We start from the raw sequence: 21,326 nt of genomic DNA, 5'->3' as shown, positions 1-21,326 counted from the left end.
CATATGAACATGCCCTAGATTCCTTGATGTCAGCGTCTTAGCTGTTACATACAAAACTAGTTATAGTAAAACCCTTATTTAATTAGAATGTGTAGGAACCATGGCATTCTAGGTACTTTCAGTTTTTGAAAAACTGTTTTCTCTTAATATACATTTTTCCTGAACATTAGACCCCTCTTTTCTACTGGGTTGTCTGTCTTTTGTTATTGAGGGACTGGTGACTTGGGGTCTTTATTCTGAGATGACTGACTTGTAGCCAAGACATGATGCACAGGGAGATCAGCCTGCATGTGTCTGGATTACAGGAGTTGCTACAACCCCATTTCCGATTGAAAACCTAAAATCAGCCCATTTGTGATATACTTCTTCCTAAAAGCTAGGTAAACAAAAAGACCCCTAAAAAAGAAGAGGGGTGCCTGGGTTCAGTCAGTTGGGCGTTTGCCTTCGACTCCTGTCATGATGCCAGGGTCCTGGGATGGAGCCCTGTGTTAGACTTCCTGCTCAGCAGGGAGCTCACTTCTCCCTCTTCCTCTGCCCAACCCCCTTCATGTGCACATGCTCTCTCAAATAAAATCCTAAAAAACAAAACAAAACAAAATGCAGAAGAGACACTTCAGCGATTCAGTCTTTCTAGTTTTTGAATGAGGGATACAGAAATATAAGTCAGGGCCTCTTCCCACAGTTCACAACCTAGGTAAGAAAACGCTGAGATGCCACTTAACAGAGGCAAATGATTCCAGGAGATAAATGTCCATGTTTTCAAAATAGGAGTTTTTTTTTTTAAAGATTTATTTTTGAGAGAGAGCGGGAGAGAGAGTGAGTGGGGGGGAAGGGCAGAGGGCAAGAGAAATCTCAAGCAGGTTCCCTGCTGAGCATGGAGCCTGACCTGGGGCTCCATCCCAGGACCCTGAGATCATAACCGGAGCTGAAATCAAGAGTCGGATGCTGAACCGACTGAGCCACCCAGGTGCCCCTCAAAATACAAGTTCTTATATAAATGTATAACTGAACATGGGCTTCATGGTGTTTCCATTGTATCTGAAAGGGCTGTGAAAACACAAAATCTTGTTACTGAATAAAACTAGTGGTCCAGATAGCCAAAGGTCCTTTCCAATGGCACCTAATTAACTTGTACAGAGCAGAAGTACCTGTCAGATAACCTTTAATCTATGAATTTATCCAAATTTTGAAAATGCCACAGGGGATCTGAGAAATCGCAACAATCCCAGATATCCATCCTACAGTGAGGGGCTCTACACTGCTGTTCAGAGGGAGGCATGTGAGAAGTTAACATCCCCTCACACCTGGCTCCTCTGTCTTTGCCCAGCCCTCTCATCTCTTCAGTCACCTATGTCACGGGACACAACTCTGACAGGAAAGCAAAATCAGAGTGAAAGGCAAATGTTGAACCAGTCATGTTCAAACACAAGCTAGTGAATGAAGAACTTTTGGTTCAAAGGGCCAAATATTCTGCATTCCTGAGAAATCTCAACCGGTTTCTCATTCTGGTGTTTTCACACTGCATTTTGTTGTCACAAAAACTAGTTGGGTGTATATTTTTTAGTGCAGATTTATCATGTCAAGATCTGAATGAGGAGACAGAAAGAAAACATTTTGTATCTATGTATTTTTCAAAAATCTGTCCATGAGAAAGGAGCCAGGTGTTAGTTTCCTACAGGGGGAACATTCTCATGGAGATACTGTAAGGCCAAGTCGGTCCACTTCATTTCTTGTTCTTTAACAGATTCTGTGGTGCCACCATTGTCCTGTTCAGGTTCAGGAAGCTCATTCTGCAAAGGTACAATAGACATTCAGAATGCTGGTACACTCTGCATTAAGAAACCCCTTAAAACTCAAGAGCACTGGGGCACCTGGGTGGCTCAGTGGGTTAAAGCCTCTGCCTTCGGCTCAGGTCATGGTCCCAGTGTCCTGGGATCGAGCCCCACATCGGGCTCTGTGCTCTGCAGAGAGCCTGCTTCCCCCTCTCTCTCTGTCTGCCTCTCTGCCTACTTGTGATCTCTGTCTGTCAAATAAATAAATAAAATCTTTAAAAAAAAAAAAAAACTCAAGAGCACTTAGAAATCAAACCTCTGAGTTCTTAGAAACAGGCAGTATAACTGACAGAAATCTATCCTAAAGAAAGAACTGGGATGAACGGACCTTTTATCTCCTCTTGGGCAATCAGAGGAAAAAGTAGCCATCACCTCAGAGGACAGCTGTGAAACTAAATGGGGTAACTGAGATGGAGTGCTCACCCCTGCAGGCAGCCATCTGATGCTCAAGGAACGGCTGCTCTTATTACTAGAGGCTGGGCTCACCGACAAGACCCAATACTAAGTCCTTTTTTGGGAGGCTGCTTTCATTGAATACCACATTTGCTGGAATATTCCTTAAGTATAAGAAATGTATTTTAACAAACTATCCCGTGCCCATCATGCCTATGTTCTTACGGAGGTGGGTGGTGAGGGCTGAAAATGTTAACATACTAGGTGAGGTGTCGCCCTAGTGCTGGAGCACAGCAACACAAATCCTGGCAAATGACCAGTTCCTCCCCTGCTAGCATCTGTCTTAGAATGGTAAGCCATGGACCACACTTACTAGGGAATGTGACATATAGTGTTTTTTTTCAGCTTGAGCTTTAATTTACATAGAACACTGTGTGAGTTTAAGGTGTACCACACGATGATTTGACACATACATACTATGAAGTGATTATCACAATAGGGCTAGTTAACACACCTGTCACCTCATATAGTTAACTATGTTTTTATGTGTGTGGTAAGAACTTTTGGTAGTTTCCGTATATTTTAAATTTAAATTTCTTATTACCAGGAGTCTGCTTTATACTGGAGTTTACTGACACCAATATATCTCTTTTCAATTATTTCATTTTATACTTTTTTGGGGGGCAACAAACTGTTATTCAATATTGAGACTTTCAATTTCCCACTGATTCCAGCAGCACATGAATATTTTTCTCTTTCAAAAATATGCTCAATATATATAAAATGACTTACAATATGTACAAATGTATCTGAACACATGTTGTTCTGAGCACATATGTTGTTTTATAAACATAATATTGAGACTCAAACATATTTGTATGAATTACAAAGAACTATCATTTACTGTAGAGCAATCATACATTCAAACCTAAAGAGTAAGTTTGGTTCCAATAATTATTTATAGCTCACAAAGCACAAACAAGTCCTTGGTTTGTGAATTATTTAACTGACAGATGAGTAACTTAATTTCATCTCATCTGTGGTATGTGTTCTTTTTTTTTTTTTTTTTTTAGGATTTTATTTATTTTGAGAGAGTGTTAAGGCTAGGGTTAAGGATAGAGAGAGAGAGAGAGCATATGTGTGTGTGTGCACCCAAGCAGACTCTGAGTGCACTAAGCCCAGAGCCCAATGCTGGACTCGATCCCAGGACCAAAAGATAATGACCTAAGCTAAAACCAAGGGTTAGATACTCAACCAACTGAGCCACCCAGGCGCCCCTCTGTGGTATAACTTCTAAAACAGTATCTTTCATTTGGTCACTACTGTCTCTTACACTGAATGCCAAGATGAAAAAATGTGTACGTGCTCTGAAACCAACACAAAGTATCATAAACTATCATAAACACAACTATCAATTATGGCTTATTGCAAATTGGCCTCAATTCTTGGCAGCTACTCCCATGAAAAGGCAGAGTCTTATTTCCCCAATTTCAGATTGGGACTGACTGAGTGACTTGCCTTGGCTAGCAGAGAGCAGCCACAGTGTCCTTGGGCCCATTCTTGGCTAAGCTCCATGAAGCCTCACAGTCCTTCTCTTGCTGTTCTTGGAACCCTGAGATGGCCAGGTGCAGTCTAGGCTAGTCTGCTGGATAATGAGGCTTTGGCCTCATCATCCCAGCTGACCTGCTACCTACCAGATGTGTGAAAAGTCTCCTCATCCCCCAGCCTCCAGACGGCCTGCCAACTGACTGTAGAACACCAGCAAGTCCAGCAGGGATCATCCAAGCTGGAAAGACTGGAAGACCCTCTCAGCTGAGTCACAAAATCATGAGATAAACAGCTATTGTTTGAAGTCACTCTGTTTGGGGGAGATCTGTTAGGCAGCAACAAAAGCTAACCAGTGCACATTCCCTGAGAGTCATGAGACAGGAAAAGACACAGAATAACAAGAAGGCCAGGCTACACCCTGGAAACTTCCTTCTCCCTCAACCCCTTCCACAGAAGTGGTCCCCAAATCCTGCCATATGCCTGCAAAATTCAGCAGTTCCCCTCCACCTACGTGCCTTTGTTCAGGTTCTCCTTCCCATACTACTGCGATCACTTCCTCACTGGTCCCTCTGCCCTATCACTCGCCCCTTTCTCCATGGCACACAATCCCTAACAATTCCCTTCTGAACTAACATTCTAAAACTCAAATTTGAGTGTGGCAGATTTCTAATTTGAAAACCACTCATTCCTGGTTATCCTCAGAATGAAGTCTAAGCATGGCCTCATATACTTGTCTCAAAATCTGGTCCAAGCCCATCTTTTCTGCCTACCTTAGATGACAAATATAGTCTCTGTCCACAATGAATGTCTCACCATCCCCCAAAGCCTTTCAAAACTCTGAGCCTCTGCACATCTGTCCCCTCTGTTGAGAGTGCCCTTGTCTACCCCCACTACATTTCTGGCCCTCCCTTACGGCCAGCTTAAATATTACATCTCTCTGAAGCCTTTCCTGATGCTCAACAGGCATCAGCCACTTCCTATCCTACGTCACTATTCACAACCTGGCTTATAACATTTATTACTGTAATTACTTATTTCTATGTGTTGTCTCTCTAGATCCCCAAGGGCAGGAATTGTGCCTGCCAAGTGAAAAAACAAAAGTTTGCAAGACAGGATCTAGAGGCTTCACACAGACCTAAGTGTGAAGTCTAACTTAGCGGCTACACAGCTTTGCACAAGTTCCTCTCTGATTCTATTCCCTTGCTGTAAAATAGAGATAACACCACTACCTTTGTAAGAGTATTTATTTATTTATTTTTATTTTTATTTTAAATTTTAAGATTTTATTTATTTATTTGACAGATAGAGATCACAAGTAGGCAGAGAGGCAGGCAGAGAGAGAGAGAAAGGAGGAAGCAGGCTCCCCACTGAGCAGAGAGTCCTATGTGGGGCTTGATCCCAGGACCCTGGGATCATGACCTGAGCCGAAGGCAGAGGCTTTAACCCACTGAGCCACCCAGGTGCCCCTTTAAGAGTATTTAAACAGTTAGAAATAACATATGTCAAATTTCAACCTTAGTCCGTGGCATAAAACTGGTATTGAATAAGTGGCAGCTAGAATTCTCATTGTGCACTCCCTTTTCACTGTTTTTCTAAACTTGAACTAAGCTGTGACCTATTATCTGATATGTGTATTATTCACTGAGCATAGTATCATCTCTTAGTCTTAAATGAAAATGTGGGTGAGCGGAATTTTATTTCTCAGTAGGCAGCAGCAGTCTACTTGGAAGGTGCATTTTATTAATAGCTCTTCTCAGGGCACTTGGCATGATCTGAAGATAAACAATCCCTGGAGTCTGTTCTCTGTGTTTTTTGTTAGGCCTCTACGACATAAATAGGATTGAAAATAAAAATTAATGCACAACTTTTAGATGATTTATTATGGGAGGGTCAAGAAACTCCCTGCAGGAGCGTTCTCTAGAGATTGGGAAAGAAGAGTGTGTCCCAAGACCCGTTTGGTCTAAATCCAAGAGAAAACCCAGCTGTCTTCCAAACATTTTCCAGGGAAACTAGGATAGGTGTGTGTTTCAAGAATGTCTCTAAAAATAGCAAATGATCAATCACAGGTAGACAAATAAGAAATATATTGTAAATGCCATTGCTTCTTGTTCCTCTCTATCTTTTGTACACTGAACTCTCATCTGGTTTACTAACTTTGGTGTGGCAGACAGAACATGGCTCAGAAGTCTTGAGTCTAGTCCTGGCATGACCCCTAACTGAGCTCCTCATATCAACTCTCTGAACTACAGTTCTCTTCAAATAAAAAGTCAAACTATTCAGTGTCTTCTAGAGTTATAGGAATCCACATCTTTGTGGATTTCTTTGCCCTACTAGTTGGTCCATTGACCTCCTACTTCTAGTAGGGTTCACCAGATCATACCTTTAACCCACCATCCTTGGCACAAACTATAGCCTACCAGTGGTATTGCAACATCCTCATATGGCAGCTTGTCTTCTCGCCAAGCATCGTCAATCAAATCCAAGATCCTTCCATCTCTCTGTACCTCACTGTCCATTCTTCTGCAGCTTTGATCTTGTCAGATCTGTAAGTCAAAGAGATTATTTCTTAAGCATGAAGGCTGAGGAGGTGATGTAATCGAGCATTAGGCTTCCCCAGGCTTTTTAGCCTGCATGTATCTTTTGCTATAACACCATCCTGGGAAATGGGAAAGACTCATCTTCTCATCTGGGTCAGGTGACAATCTAGTTCTAAGATCCCAGTCTCTCCCTACTGCCCATTCCCTTCCCCCAACCCATGGGTGCTTTATAGCCCATACAGGACAGACAGCAGACATAGCCTAGTTGACAGACCAGTGTCACAGTGTGACAGAAGCCTTGTGTACAAGGCCACAGTATATCTAGAACATAGGTTTTCTCTCCTAATTTGCATATTCACCTTTCCCTGTTCAGAATGCCTTCAATGAATCCCTAATAACCAAGTCTCCTCTCTTTCCCTGTTAGCCTTTTTCTGCACTATGTTTTACAAAAAAGTCTCTACCTGCCTCAGCTTTAATATTAGCATTCCTAGGCACAGGAGCTAAATGAACGTATTGAGATAATGAACTGGGCTATGCGAAGTGACCAACTACAGAGCTGACAGAAATCCTCAGCTGAACTTTTAAAGGAAACTGTCTTTCTTAAAATAGTGCCCAATCCAAGTTCTGAAAGGAGCACCTGCAGCAGGTGAACAACAGCAGCAGGACCCCCTGCCGCTCATTTCTGCTTCCCTTTGGGGTTCTTTCCTCTTTTAATGCTGTACTCCCTTCAACGCCTGGACCAAGTGGTCAAGATCTTACTTAGCTCCTTGGCCATGACTGACTATTTTTTCTCCTAAACATCTGCAGCCTACCTCTGGATTCCCTGTTTCCTAGTGCGGGCTCTGCTGCTCCATCATAGGTTCACTTTATTGTGTTCCCTGTCACAAAGCAGTCATCCTGATGGCCTGGAAGCCAGTGGCACCAAAGGCACTCCCAGTCACTCCTAGTTTCTGAGGCTAGGAACATTCATAAAAGGAACAATCTTTAGGGGTGGACTCCAACTCCTTCATACAGACCTATGCTTGGCCCCAGTAGCATGACTGCATAATAGCCCTAATGCCTGGGTAATAGTTATTACAGGTTGGGGTTGGATAAGAGTTTTTAACCCCATGGTAAAGAGTCAGGCAAAACTGAAGCAGAAGGTGCCCAGCAATTTTGGCTACCAGTCAAACAGTTGAAGCCTTGAGGTTTCACTCAAGAATTAATCCAGCACTACCCCACGGATAACTCAAAACAAGTATAAGGATATTGTCTGTAGAAAATGTACACACAGTTCCAGTTATATTTTTGGAATTCCTGTCCCACAAGAGCCCTTTTTCCTGCTGCCAGTCCTGTGTCCCTGCTGCTCTGTCCCCTGCAATACCCTCATTTTTCCAGTTGATCAGAACTAGCTAATTCTCCCAGTCATACACAGATTCCACCTTTCTGTCAAGTTTTTTCAAGCCTCAGTGAGCATTTGGCCCTTGAATGTCTCCTTCTTGTCTTTATGATCCACCTAACAAGTCAGGTAGTCTTTGTAACAGATTTCTCAGGTATCAGTGTCTACAATTATTATGTGTAAATATTGCAGACTCTTTCCCAAAGATGTGCTTTTGCAGCACATCTTCCCCAAATTTGGCCTCAAATTTTTCTCACCGTCCCTTTTCCAAACACCACTAACCCTGCCATACTTTCCAGCCTTTGCACTTAAAAGCCTTTTTCCTCCTCAGTAACGCTTATTTTCCTTTCAAACTCAACACTAGTGTCAGCTCATCTGGTTAACATCTCATTTCCAGAGTCAGGCCCTACGGTGCCTTCACTCTTCAGGGGCTGGCAGCGTGGAAAGCATCAAGACAGCCAATGTCCAGGACACAGCCACTGTCCAAAGCACCTGCCACACTCGACAGAATGAAACACTACCACCTTCCTGAGCAAACTTTTCTTACACATGTAACAGTTCCGATGCCTAGAACGCTCGTTACAATTCCTTTGTTTCCAGCTAAACTCCAGTCTAAAAAATTTGGCTCCCAGGTCGTCTCCTGCAGGAGGTCTGCTCCTAGACCCAGGGGGGCCACGGTACCCGTCCTTCCTGGAGTCCCTTATCTCCCTTGGCGCAGCGAATGGTCCCAACTGAGAGCTTGTCACACTGTCCGTTACAAGGTTTTCCCAAACCCGCGGCACGTGTCACCCCACTCCTGTGCTCTGCAATTCTACAAACGTAGAATCACAGGAATTAAACGAGACGACCTTCTACCTAGCTAGAATTGACCCTCGCAGGCCACCACCATCCGTACACAAGTGTGGGCCCGCCCCCGTCCCGGCTTCCGGTTGAATCTACCAAATGTGGAAGCGGGGGAGGTCCAGAACTGCCCCGCCAGTGCCCTTCCACTCTCCATGGCGTGCCGAAAGGAAAGTGATTGTGAAGATGAAGTGAAACATCGGCCTCAACTGACGGAAGGTTGGAAAGGGCGACGCTAAGGACCCCACACATCCTCGTCCCTCCAAAACCAAGACTTGGGGCGCGGGAAAACCTTACCCGCGCCGGACCCAGCGCCGCACCCGCTTCCACACAGCCCCGCCCCCTCAGCCTCACGTGACCCGCGCGCCTTTCTCACCGATCCCCTGATGTGGGTGAGCCCATATGCTTGCACGGAGGGGAGGGAGGACACTTCTTCAATTCAAAGTGAGGGGGCGGTGGGCGGGACGAACGTGGCGACGCCGGAGGCTGGACGTCGGGTCGGCGGTGACGCGCGTGCGCGCCCCCGGCCGGAGGTAACGGCGGGAAGTCTCGGGGGCGCGCTCGCGCGGTCCCAATAACCGCATGGGCGCCTGGTGGACTGGCGAGGGGCGGGCGTGTCCTGGTCCGGAGGCAGCTCTGGCTGCGGTGGCGCCGCGGACTGCGCGGCCATATGGCCCGGGGCCGGCCTCCGCAGCAGCCCGCTGGCCACCAGGCCCGCCCTCGCCGGCCCGGGTCCGCTGCGGCGCCGGGCCCGTGGGCCTCCCCGCGTACGCCCTGCGGACCCGCGAAGGCGGATATGGCCTTGCCCGGCGCGCCGTCCCGGCCAGCCAGGTGGTCAGCCCCTCCCCAGAGGCCGGGCCGGCGGGAGGGCGGCGGGGGGTGCGAGCAGCTGCCGCCGAGTCCACGTCTACCGCGGCGGAGCCAGCTGCGGGCCGCTCTTCCTTTGCAGAGGAGGGACCCCCGGCACAACCCTCCCGCCTAGGCTGCCTTATCTGGTTAGCTTCCCAGCATTGTTGTGACTTAGGCCATTGACCGCACGTGATGCCGGTTCTCTTAGGGGGAAATTTTAGCAAGTCTTAAAAAGTGAGTTAATGTTAGTACAAGAGGTACGGAAATGTGGCAGAAGTCTTGAAGGACTGAAGAAGTTCAGAAGGCCTGAGTTTGCGGATTGATCCATACAAATCAGGGGTGGGAGATAAATGATAGGCTGAGTGTTTAAAAGGGGACAGTTCCTTAGGGGCACTTTAATCGTGAAGATATTTGAGGACAGTAAATCTAGGCTCAGTGTTTTTCTTACATTCCTTACAACATCAGAGTAAAAATGAGTCTGCTGTCAATGACTGGTTTTCATTTACATTTAGGGTACCCTTATGTGCACGAAATAGTTTTCATTGATCCTTACATGCAATTCCTTCAATTTCATTCCTTTAATAAAACAGTATTGTAGGGTAGGTACACTGCTGTTACAGAGTTCCCCTCGCGCTTGCGTTCCATTTTATAGATGTGAAGAGGAAGTCATAATAAGGATCATCAACTACATATTACTTTCAAATATTTACATATACTTAATCATAGCTGTAGCTTAATGGTATAACAAAATACATGTATTTTCTTACTTGAAATGCAGTGCCGCCTTTAGATTTGTGCAGCTTCTTGCCCTTTGGCTATGTCACTATCCGTGATCAGTATAGTAAAAATGAAATTAAAATGGGTTAGAGATTCATAAACACTTATTAGACATTCACACTGCCCTTAAAAATGTATGTAGATTCAGGTTTTTAAAAACTATTTCTAATAATTGTATATGTTAGTTGTACTGTGCCATTTTCCTCCCATTAGAAGGTAGAAGACCTTTGCTTTGTCCTTCCCTTTCTCATTTATGTAGTAGTGGTAGCCCGCTGGACAGCATCCGTAATCCACTCTGATATATCAGAGTTGCCTCCTTAACCTTTTCAGCCACCCAGATGCCTCCAGAGATACCTACTTTAAAAAAAAGTCAGCTTGATTTGAAATTCATCTGAAGCTAACATGAACAGAGGTTGCAGAGATTGAATTTATTTTTAGGTTGTTTCTTTTTTTTCCTCTGAAAGCTAAATTTGCTTTTTTGATTTATAAAAGTGGATTACTGTCATCACACCTATGAAAATTTGTACTGTTAGTATTCAGTCTGGGTTCAGATTTCCCCATCTGTCCCTTTGAAATGACCTTTTACAGTTAGCTCCTTTAGATCAAAATCCCATAGAGGTCCACATGATGTATTTGGTTGATACATTGTTTAAATCTTTTTTAATAGGTCAGTTCCCTTGTGTCCCTTTCCCCCCTCAGTATTCTAGATTTAGCTTAATGCATCTGCATGACATCCTTTTAACAAGTACATCTTTCCCTTTAAACCAGTAGTTAGATCTAGAATTGCACTGTCCACTATGGTAACCACCAGCCAGCTCTGGCTATTTAACTAAAATGAAATAAAATTAAAAATTCAGTTTCCTAGTTTTGTTAGCCATATTTCAAGTGCCCAATAGTCAAAGGTGCCTCTTGGCTACCCTCTAAATGGTGCAGACATAAAATATTCCAATAATTGCAGAAAGTTCTGTTGAATAGCTCTGCTCTGGAAGATCAGACTTAACCTTAAATTTATTTATTTTTTTGTGGGGGTGAAGACGATTCCTAGGTGATGCAGTAGATAATCTATTGCATTAATTATCAGAGCGGCATGAAGTGTCTGAGCTCTCTTGTGTTAAGATTGAGGAGTGTAATGCGTTCAGGTATTGTTAACCCATTCCAGGTATTGTTAACCCATTCCATCCATCCTGAAATTCCTCATGAGCTTTTCACTTAATGGTGAAATCTTTTTATGGATTTAGATCGCCTATATCCATTATTGCATTATGGATTGCAGAATGGTGATTTTCTAATCCTATCATTCCTTCAGTATTAGCTAAAAATCTTTTATGAAGAAGAACTCTACCCCACCAGTTATTTGACTGCCATCAGCTATATGAAATATAGCTAGTACAGGAAAGGCAAGAAGAATGCTTCTTTCCCTGTTTTCAGTCTATAGTAATGAGGTGGTGGCCTACCAATCTCCAAAGGCAACCATGAGGGGGTTTTGCCTTTTTTTTTTTTTTTTTTTAATCTTCATGGACTTGACTATATTTAAACTGTTTCAATTTGTTGCAGTCTTTTTTTTTTTTTTTTTTTTTTTTTTTTTTAGTACTCAAATTGCTCTGCCTTTGGTCAGTGGCACCTCTTTATGTTGGCTCCTGTCCATCTTCACATGATCAGTAGTCTTTGATAATTCATTTCCCTATTTTCTGGTAAAACATGATCTTTCATCATTTATACATTAATGGCTACCAAAAAGCCCTGGTTCCTTTGGGTGGGAGATGGTATTTAGAGACCCTAGTCTGGGTGCTAGAGGTGCTCATGGTGCCAGGTTGGTCAATGGTTCTAGGATTTACAGTGGCCAGAGTTAGGAAATACATATATTTTTAAATATACAGAATTCACACTGATACTTATATTTTAATTTAATTTTTTATATTTGTTTTTATGTTTGGGTCTTTTTGTCTTGCTGAAAATCTTGGAACCTAATATCGTTAATGTAATTACTTTTTCCCCCTATCCTATATTACATATATTGATTTCAGATTATACCAATTTTATTATTAACAATAGGATTCCTGAATAGTGTTTAGGATTTCTTTGCAGTTCTTTTTTATCTTTAGTTATATTCCACTTGGGATTACAAGTACCATAGAATTATTGCATTTTAAAGGTATGTGAAACATTTTTATTATATGGTTTGTTTTCCACCTTGATATCTAATTGATAGTTGATTTGTTTCATTTTGTTTCCAGTTTTTCCAAACTGCTCCCCCCCCATTTGGATTTGATTTATTATATGTAAAACATTAACATAAACTAGTACTATAAAACACAGTTATCCAGACAAGTTTAGTGTTCATTCCTCTTTTCTCTACCCTAGTTCTCTTTCTTTTTCTTTCTTCCTTTCTTCCTTCCTTCCTTCCTTTTTCTTTTTTTTAAAGAAAATATTTATTTTGAGAGAGAGAGAGTGAGAAAGGACAAGCAGAGAAGTGGGGCAGAGGGTGAAGCCAACTCCCAACTGAGCAAGGAGCCCAGTGTAGGACTTGATCCCAGGACCCTGGGATCATGACCTGAGCAGAAGGCAGATGCTTAACTGACTGAGCCACTTAGGCACTCCCTAGTTCCCTTTCTTATAGGTATCATATTTAGTAGCTTGGGTTTATCCCTCCATAAAAACAAATGCATTATCTGCTTGCTTTTCCCCCCTAGTAATATATGCCTTGTAGATTCTCCTAAGAAGTATGTTCTCTGTTTTTAATAATATTTCATAATATTCCACTGGTAGATGAATATTCAGTTAGTCCCTGTTGATAGGCATTTGTGTTGTGTGCAACTGTTGCATATAGTGCTGTACTTTGTGTCCTTGTACATATGTGATTTTGAATTTTTGCCATTGTGGCTTTGGGAAAGCTTCCTAGAAGTGGCATTGTTGGATCAAAGGGTAAAGGCATATTTTTAAGGTGCTAAGTATTGCCAAAATCTCAATAGAAATTGTACCATTTTCCATTCCTGCCTACAATGTATGTGAGGGCCCTTTTTCCCATAAATATACTTTGTCATAAGAGTATATTGTCAAATTTTTGAGTTTTGGTTAATCTAAATACAGAAGAAAAGGTAACTTGGTGTATTTTAAATTTGTATTTCTCTTCTTGTGAACAAGATAGAGCATCTTTTCATGTGTTTTAGTTAATTAATTTTAAGTATTTTAATTTCCATTAATTAACATACAGTGTTTTATTAATTTCAGGTGTACAAAATAGTGATTCAACAATTCCATACATCACCCAGTGCTCATCAGGACAAGTACACTCCCTAATCCCCAAACCTATTTCACCCATCTCTCCACCTACCTCCCCTCTGGCAACCATCAGTTTGTTCTCTATAGTTAAGAGTATGTTTCTTGGTTTGTGTCTCTCTCTCTTTCTCTTTCTTCCCTTTGCTCATTTGTTTTTTTCTTAAATATATGAGTAAAATCATATGGTATTTATCTTTTTCTGACTTATTTTACTTAGCATTATACTCATTATACTCTCTAACTCCATCCATGTCACTGCAAATAGAAAGATTTCATTTTTTATTGCTGAGTTATATTCTGTCATATGTATATATCCATGGAAATATGTATATCAATCCATTATGTCTATGTATATTTATATATCTGTCTCACCTCTTCTTTATCCATTTGTCAATTTTTGGACACTTGGGCTGCTTCCATATCTTGGCTATTGTAAGTAATGCTGATCTTATATGTTTAAGGTCATTTGCATTTCTTTTTCTGTGAACTACTTGTTCATAATTTGTGTGCATTTTTTTATAGATTCCTTTTCTCCCCCCTCAATTTTTATTTTTACCTTATTATTATTTTTTAAGGATTTATTTATTTTAGAGAGAGACAGTGAGTGAGCTTGGGGGAGGAGCAGAGGAAAAGGGAGAGAAAAACTCAAGCAAATTCCACATTGAGCACAGAGCCAGATAGGGCCTTGACCTCAATACCCATGAGATCATGACTTGAGCCGAAACCAGAGCTGGATGCTTAACTGACTATGCTACCCAGGCATCCCTTCTCCTCAATTTTTAGAAGCTTTTTATATATTTGGATAAATAATCCTCTCTGATGAAACTTTCAAATACTGTGGCCTTTAGACTTCGCTTATGGCAATTTTCCTACGTAGAAGTGTATTTTTACCTACTCTGATTTCTTAGCTTCCTCCTTATTCTTTCTGGATTTTGTGCCATAGTTTGATCAGTATTTTAAAATTCCACTTTTATTTTGGAAAATTTCTTTGTTACTGTATCTGTGATTTTTTTTCCACCTTAAGTTTAAGTAGGAACCTTTCTGGGCAATGGTAAATTATTATTTATTGGAGCAGCCAGTTTATCAACCATAGTAATTCTGACAGAGCCATAGATCTTTGTAATCATGGTAATGCCAAGACAGGTAAGGGACAGAGCATTGTTACCCTCCTTTAAATGAGACTTGTTGAGTAGGCATATCCCTTTTGTTAGTACACATTAATTCATAATTCTATCCAGAGTTTTTATTTTCTTCCTGTGTCCCATTTTGTGAGTAATTTGATCATGGGTTTATACTTGGAATATTTTTCCTGATCTGTAAATGAAGAGTTTAAAGAGGAGTCCTTCAGATCCTTTCTAGCTCTTAAATTCCAGTGTGCTAATGAATTTCAAAGCTTTGCCTTTTATTAGATATCCTATCTGGATTCTTTTTCCCCTAAGATTTAAAGTGTGTTTTCCCTGCTTCCTACCCTGTGTTCCCTTTAATTCTTGTATTCTAGATTTCACTGATTTAAAATAGCCTTCATTCCAAAGGAGAGTTACAATAAATAACTTACAAGAGTTATAATTAATAAGTTATATTTGTTGATGTCTTGGCTTAACTGCAGAAGTGACAAATGTTGAGCTACACAGTTTTTTGGTAACCATGTTAGCATTTTACATTAGTGGCAAGGAGTAGTAGATTATCAAATGGTGAGTAAATTTGCATTTATTATTATGAACAAAGAGTATCTAACTTTACATCACTATTACATGGCACAGGCAAAAGAAGAAAGCAGAGTGACATAGCATATAGAGGTGAATGAGGCTCGGTGTGGTTAGGAAGGAATCAGTGATGTAGTTGTGAGAAACTCAGATGAGAAAAGTCCACAGAAAATCCGAGCCCTTGCTATTTACCTGATCCTAAACAATGAGAACTGGTGGTGTTTGGCAGCTGCTCAAATAGATGGTGAAGGTATTGGTAAAGAAACGCATTACACATTAGATCATTTTCTAGAGAGAATGTTGCTGGTCCTCCACCCCCAATTTTTAAAAACAGAGATCTCTGTTTTAGTCTTGGAGCATTAGTTTTACTTCTGAAATGGCAATTTCCCAAGGTGTGGGTTATTTTCACTATTGTGTTACTGCCATCTGGTGTCCATGGTGGTGAGTTTGCATTTTTTCGTGTACCCAGACTTTTTCGTTTGGTTTCATTTATTGCCAAGAAGACACTATTAAACTGAAAGGAAAGATGAAGGTATTTTAAGATCTGGAATCCTGTAAAATTTATGAAGATTGCACATTGGTTGGGACTTAGGAGTTACTGCTTAAATTTGATCCTATGACTCTAATGTGTAGTTTACTGTAGTCAAACTATGTAACCCTCTAAGCCTCAGTTTCCTCAAAGTAATTGTGTCTGTCTTTTATGAGTGTTGTGAAGAATGAATTAAACAGTATGTAGGAGGCAGAACAGTTGTGTACTCAGTGACTATTATCTTCTGTCGTAAACATTGCTAATTATTAATAATATCATCTAGAAAATTACTACATATTACTAAGTGTGTGTTATTAATTTATATTGCTAAATATATTAATATTTAAGAATGAGATGACCTAAAGAAGTATACTTTTACTGATGATAGTTTTTAAGTCTGTAGTAGTGCTGTCCTTAGGAATTCTTACAGATTTAATAAATATCCGTGTACAGTAGGAGAGCATGCTACTTACAGTGGACATTGGCTACTAGAATGCCATGACACCTTGGGGACTATAGTTCATAGTGCTCATTTTACAAATGCAAAAACTGCAGTCCAAGGACACAAAGCTACTTAGTTGCAGAATAGGACTCTCTCCTGGGTTTTTTATTCAGATGGTACTGTGTAGACTGGGCACTGCCTCGCAGCTCCCCAGAGTAGAATAAGACATGGAATCGGGATTGTGCTGTAATTGACCATATCAAGGTTTGAAAGAAGGTGGATTAGAACATGAAAACCTCCATCTTTAGGTGTTTATTTAACATTGGTGTAAGGTGAAAGATAAGCCAGCTGGAGAAAAAGCCTCTCTGCCATATTTGTGCACAAATAGTTAAATTCTAAAGTTAGTAACTTTAGAAATGGATGCAAATAGCATGCAGTAGTTGTATTTTCCAATCTTCCATTCTCCTCTCTGTCTCCAGGACGCTCTGTCCTCACCTTTGTCACTACATTTATCATACTGAGGGAACATTCTGGGTGTTCTTTCACATACTGGACTATCAATTCCTTGAAAAGGAGCATGTCTTTCATCCTTGTGTATCTGGTGGTTAGTATGACACTGAATTCTCTGTTAAATGAAGAAATCCCCTTCCAGAGCATTGTAATTTTTGGATGAGGCATTAGGACGAAGGGGTAGAACCTCCCACCACAGCTTTTGAGAATTACCTAAAGACTAATTCAGGGCTGAACCTTTGAAGGCTTAAGGAAAAAAGCAGTGTCTCAGGAGTGAGAAGTAGTTTGACATTGGTTGATGTTTTGTAGAAGTGAGAAACCAGCAAAGGGTACTTTTTTTTTTTTTTTTTAGCAAAGGGTACTTCTATTGTCATTTCTGAATTGAAGAGTGATCTTTACCTCTCTTCCTCACCTTCCTTTCTTCATGGTGTGTCTTTCCCTTTCTATGGCAGCCTGTTCTGTCTCCTTCCTTTCTTTCTCTACTATACACTTCTCTATGACCAGCTTGTACAAGGAGGTTGGGAAGAGGGAGGGGAATTGTGGTAAGTTCAGCCAAAAACATCGAACATGTGCCATACTGAAACACTAGGCTCTCGAGCTGGAATACAATTAGATTTCTGCCCTTGAGGGCTGAATAGTAAGGAAAATGTGTGTGCAAAAACCTCATTCCCAGATCAGTGTAACTCCTGTGAAAGCACCTGTTAAGGACTAGCAGTAGGGAAGTAGAGAGGAGGGATGGCCTATAGAGATGCCTTTGAAGGGAGGGAGAGTGTTCTAGGAAGCTTCACCGGCCTGTCATCTGAAGGGTATAAGATCTCCCATGATGGACCAAGGAGTTCAAGCTCAGGGCATTTAATCTTCTTATAATGTCTCTTAAAAAAAAAAAATCTACTTTTCCTCTGACGTGTGTGACCCCTAATTCCACTCATTTTGTGAGAGGCTTTGTATCACTGTCCCTCTGCTTCTAGCCCCCCTGGTTCACAGGGGTACAAGAATGAGGTACGATTGCTATCATGTGGGGAGAGTATCAGCACAATTCAGATCATTGTAAGTTACTTTCTTTCAGCCTGAAGTGTATTTGGTTTGAATATTTCTTTAAGTGGTGTTCGTTGACTGCTTCTACAGTCATCCTAAGAAGTGCTACATTTTCTCAATGTTATTTGTTATTGTGTGCTTTCACATTCTTAGGTTTTTAAGTTGGACTGTTAGAACTTAAAAAAGGTATTTTCTCCTGACTTTTTTTTTTTTTTTTTTTTTTGCTTTCCCAGTTGCCAAACCAAAGGGGATTTGGCGATGGAGGCTTTGTTGGAAGGAATACAGAATCGGGGACATGAAGGGTAAGTTTGTTATTGACCTTAAGCTTCTTGCTAAGTTAGTTAGTTAGTTTATTTATTTATTAAAGATTTTATTTATTTATTTGAAAGAGAGGGAATGAGAGAGACAGTATGAGACGGGGAGGGTCAGAGGGAGAAGCCGACTTCCCACTGAGCAGGGAGCCCCGATGCTGGACTGGATCCCAGGACTCCAAGATCATGACCTGAGCCAAAGGCAGTCACTTAAGCAACTGAGCCACCCAGGCACCCCTCTCACTAAGTTTAAAAAGCATATCCAAGTTATGCCTCTGATCATTTTGTGCTTTGGGTATAGAAGCAAAAATGCTGAGTGGAAGCTCAGCCGATTCACATCCTGTCTGTGGACAGCATCTCTTTCTGGGGTGTTTGCCTTATCTCAGCAATGTGGAGCTAGCTGCTTGCTTTCAACCCACTCTCAATTTTCTCTTCAAAAGCAAAAGTCGAAGTTCAGAAGTTTTGTACATTAAGAACAAATGCTTTTATAAAAAAGTATTTAAGCCTTCCAAGCTATAGCTTTCTGTGGCTATTTCTGGAAACCTGTTTGAATCCAGTACTTCTTTGTCTACTTCTTTTTCTGCCTCTGAGATATCTGGCATCTCCTGTAACTGTGAAGGACAAAGGTCAGTTTACAATAAGGTCGGTTGCAATAAGTTTCTAGTAATAAGGTGGGAAGAAATAGTTGAAATACATCTGGCTCAAGGATGTGTTTCTTGAAACAGCTCTTAAAATTGTATTGTCATTTTCCCAATAGCTTCCTCACTTCAAAGGCTTTTTATTTTGGTTAGCTAAAAATGTGACAAACTTGCCTGGATTCTTCCTGACAGTGTTTCTGAAACATTACAAAAGGGCTAGTTGTTGGTTGTGGAAGCATTGCTCACAAGCCTGACTTACACATCAGTCTTGTGTTTGACCAAATGACTTAGGCTTCAGAGTTGGATATTAGAGGAAAGCAAGGTACTTAGGGGAATAAGAAATCACCTTAATATGAACATGGAAGGGAAAAGCTCAGAAATCCTTTTCTTTGTCTCTAGTAAGTTCTTTATTGACATCATTCTACCTCAGCAGAGTTTACATCTGCTATATTTTTATACAGGAAAGAGAAAAAATCATGGGCATATGTTCTTATTTACAGGGGATTTTTGACATCCTGTGAAGCAGAACTACAAGAACTCATGAAACAGATTGACATAATGGTGGCTCATAAAAAATCTGAATGGGAAGGGCAGACACACGCTCTTGAAACTTGCCTGGACATCCGTGAACGAGAACTTAAGGCCCTTAGGGGTCAGTTGGATATGAAACACAAAGAGGTAAAGCTGTTGATTCACTCCTCTTTTTGGTATTTGACCTTGGCTTTTACATTAAATATATTTCTTTTTTTAAAAATTCTTTAAGTTCAACTTAGTTAACATGTATAGTATTACTGGTTTCAGGAATAGAATTTAGTGATTCATCAGTTGCACGTAACACCCAGTGCTCGTTACATCACGTGCCTGCCTTCAAGCCCATCACCCAGTTACATTATCCCTCACCCCCGCTCCCTCCAGCCCTCAGTTTGTTTCCTAGAGTTAAGTTTTTTTTTTTTTTTAATTTATTTATTTGAGAGACAGAGAGAGAGCATGAGAGGGGAGGTCAGAGGGAGAAGCAGACTCCCCATGGAGCTGGGAGCCCGATGTGGGACTCGATCCCAGGACTCCGGGATCATGACCTGAGCCGAAGGCAGTTGCTTAACCAACTGAGCCACCCAGGCGCCCCCATTTTTTTTTTTTTTTTCTATTTTGCATAACAAGTTTATTTTTTTAAAAGGCATATAGACAATAAACAAAGTAAACAATCAGATCTTCACTTCTACCCAGTATTATCTGTCCCAGAACATTAAGTTCCAGTCTCTAAACATCTTAAATTTCAATAATCGTCCTCTTCGTCAGAGTCCATGACTTTTCTTCTGTTGAATTTAACTGTGGTTTTCTTTTCTGTTTGTTGGCTTACTTTTTCAAGGATTTCTATTAAACCTTGTTCTGATACCTTCCCACTTAGTTGTCCATATCTTGCCATCTGTATGAGGTAATTCTCTACTGCTTTAGTTTTTTCGGGCTTTACAAGTGCTAAGTTACTTAAACGGGCCCGGGCTGACTGATCCAGGACTTGGGCTAAGATACTGTTTCTCATTTCTGCTTCCCTGTGCTTTGCTTCCTGTTGTGCTGCATCGCCAGGATCCCCATGCTTCGCCTGCAGTTCGGCCAGCTTCTGCTTCCTCAGCGCCTCCAGCTCCTCCTCCGCCATGGTGCGGCAGACTGGGGTCCAGCAGCCGCGACCACGCTCTGAGGGCTTGTTTGCCCTCCTCTCAATTTTCATCTTATTTTTTTCCCTTCCTTTCCTCTATGTTTATCTGTTTTGTTTCTTAAATTCCACGTATGAGTGAAATCATACGGTATTTGTCTTTCTCTGACTGACTTATTTTGCTCAGCATAATACCCTCTAGCTCCATCCACATTGTTGCAAATGGCAGGATTTTGTTCTTTTTGATGGCCGCATAATATTCCATTGTATATGTGTGTCTCCTCCCCCCCCCCACACACATACACCACCTCTACTTTATCCATTCATCTGTCAATGGACATCTGGGCTCTTTCCATAGTTTGGCTATTGTAGACATTGTTGCTCTAAATGGGGTGCATGTGCCCCTTTGAATCATTCTTTGTATCCTTTGGATAAATACCTAGTAGTGCAATTACTGGGTCATAGGGTAGCTCTATTTTGAACTTTTTGAGGAACCTCCATACTGTTTTCCAGAGTGGCTATACCAGTTTGCATTCCTAAGTATGTTTCTTAAATATTTGCTGAAAAAAGCATTTGTATGTCAAGTTAGTGTGAATTTTAATTTTCATGGTTTCTTTTAGGAGAAGAATTTGTTGTGAAAACACATAAGAATATTAATATTTATTTCAAGTTATATTTATATATCAATATTTATTTCATATTACCTTGTACACATATAATACCTAACTTCTTTAAGAAAATGTAGAGGGTGTATAGCCGTTATCCTACTACATGCCTTTATTAACATTGACTTGAGTTTGGTGAACATTGCTTTTGGCTTCATTTTATGGCTAGGGTAAAAAAGTTAAGCCCAAAATTTAGTAACTTGCCTCTTTGGGTTTGATTTAAAATGAAATTCAGAAAACCCTTTAAAAATTTTTTATTTGCCCTTGTTGAAAATTGGGAGAAAAGAAAGAAAAGAGAAAAATAAAACTTACTTGCAATCCCACCACCACTAGTTATTGGTGATTTGGGGGAAAAATTTACTAATATGCTGATTGATTTCTCACAGTTTAGCTGGTACAGTAAAAAGAAGAACAT

At 41.0% G+C, this 21,326-nt stretch overlaps 3 protein-coding genes across 20 annotated transcripts in view; 1 reads left to right on the top strand and 2 right to left on the bottom strand.

The window, feature by feature from the left end:
- Positions 1-1,608: 1,608 nt before the first annotated feature.
- ANAPC13 (anaphase promoting complex subunit 13) lies at positions 1,609-9,066 on the bottom strand. 6 transcript variants are annotated; one of them, XM_047736594.1, is made up of 3 exons: positions 8,939-9,066; positions 6,191-6,316; positions 1,609-1,790 (listed from the first exon to the last, which is right to left on the bottom strand). In XM_047736594.1, exons 2-3 carry the CDS (start codon positions 6,287-6,289, stop codon positions 1,665-1,667), a joined length of 225 nt encoding a protein of 74 aa, XP_047592550.1. In that variant the 5' UTR covers positions 6,290-6,316; positions 8,939-9,066; the 3' UTR covers positions 1,609-1,664. The 6 variants fall into 6 exon arrangements, with proteins under 6 accessions (XP_047592550.1, XP_047592502.1, XP_047592512.1 ...); XM_047736546.1 differs by having other exon boundaries at positions 8,905-9,034; XM_047736556.1 differs by lacking the exon at positions 8,939-9,066 and adding an exon at positions 8,826-8,913.
- Positions 8,678-21,326, top strand: part of CEP63 (centrosomal protein 63) — a 57,972-nt gene continuing 45,323 nt past the window's right edge. For 8 of the 13 annotated variants that reach the window (XM_047736475.1, XM_047736485.1, XM_047736437.1 and 5 more), the window contains exons 1-3: positions 9,199-9,359; positions 17,883-17,951; positions 19,099-19,276. In XM_047736475.1, coding sequence (XP_047592431.1) covers positions 9,199-9,359; positions 17,883-17,951; positions 19,099-19,276 — 408 coding nt within the window. The other 5 variants (XM_047736456.1, XM_047736422.1, XM_047736501.1 and 2 more) reach the window with 5 other exon arrangements.
- LOC125104150 (programmed cell death protein 5-like) lies at positions 19,724-20,290 on the bottom strand. Its single transcript, XM_047736532.1, has one exon. It carries the CDS (start codon positions 20,247-20,249, stop codon positions 19,872-19,874), a length of 378 nt encoding a protein of 125 aa, XP_047592488.1. The 5' UTR covers positions 20,250-20,290; the 3' UTR covers positions 19,724-19,871.

The sequence above is a fragment of the Lutra lutra genome, chromosome 1, assembly GCF_902655055.1.
Source record: "Lutra lutra chromosome 1, mLutLut1.2, whole genome shotgun sequence".
Lineage (NCBI taxonomy): Eukaryota > Metazoa > Chordata > Mammalia > Carnivora > Mustelidae > Lutra > Lutra lutra.
This window is presented reverse-complemented; position numbering and strand designations above follow the sequence as displayed.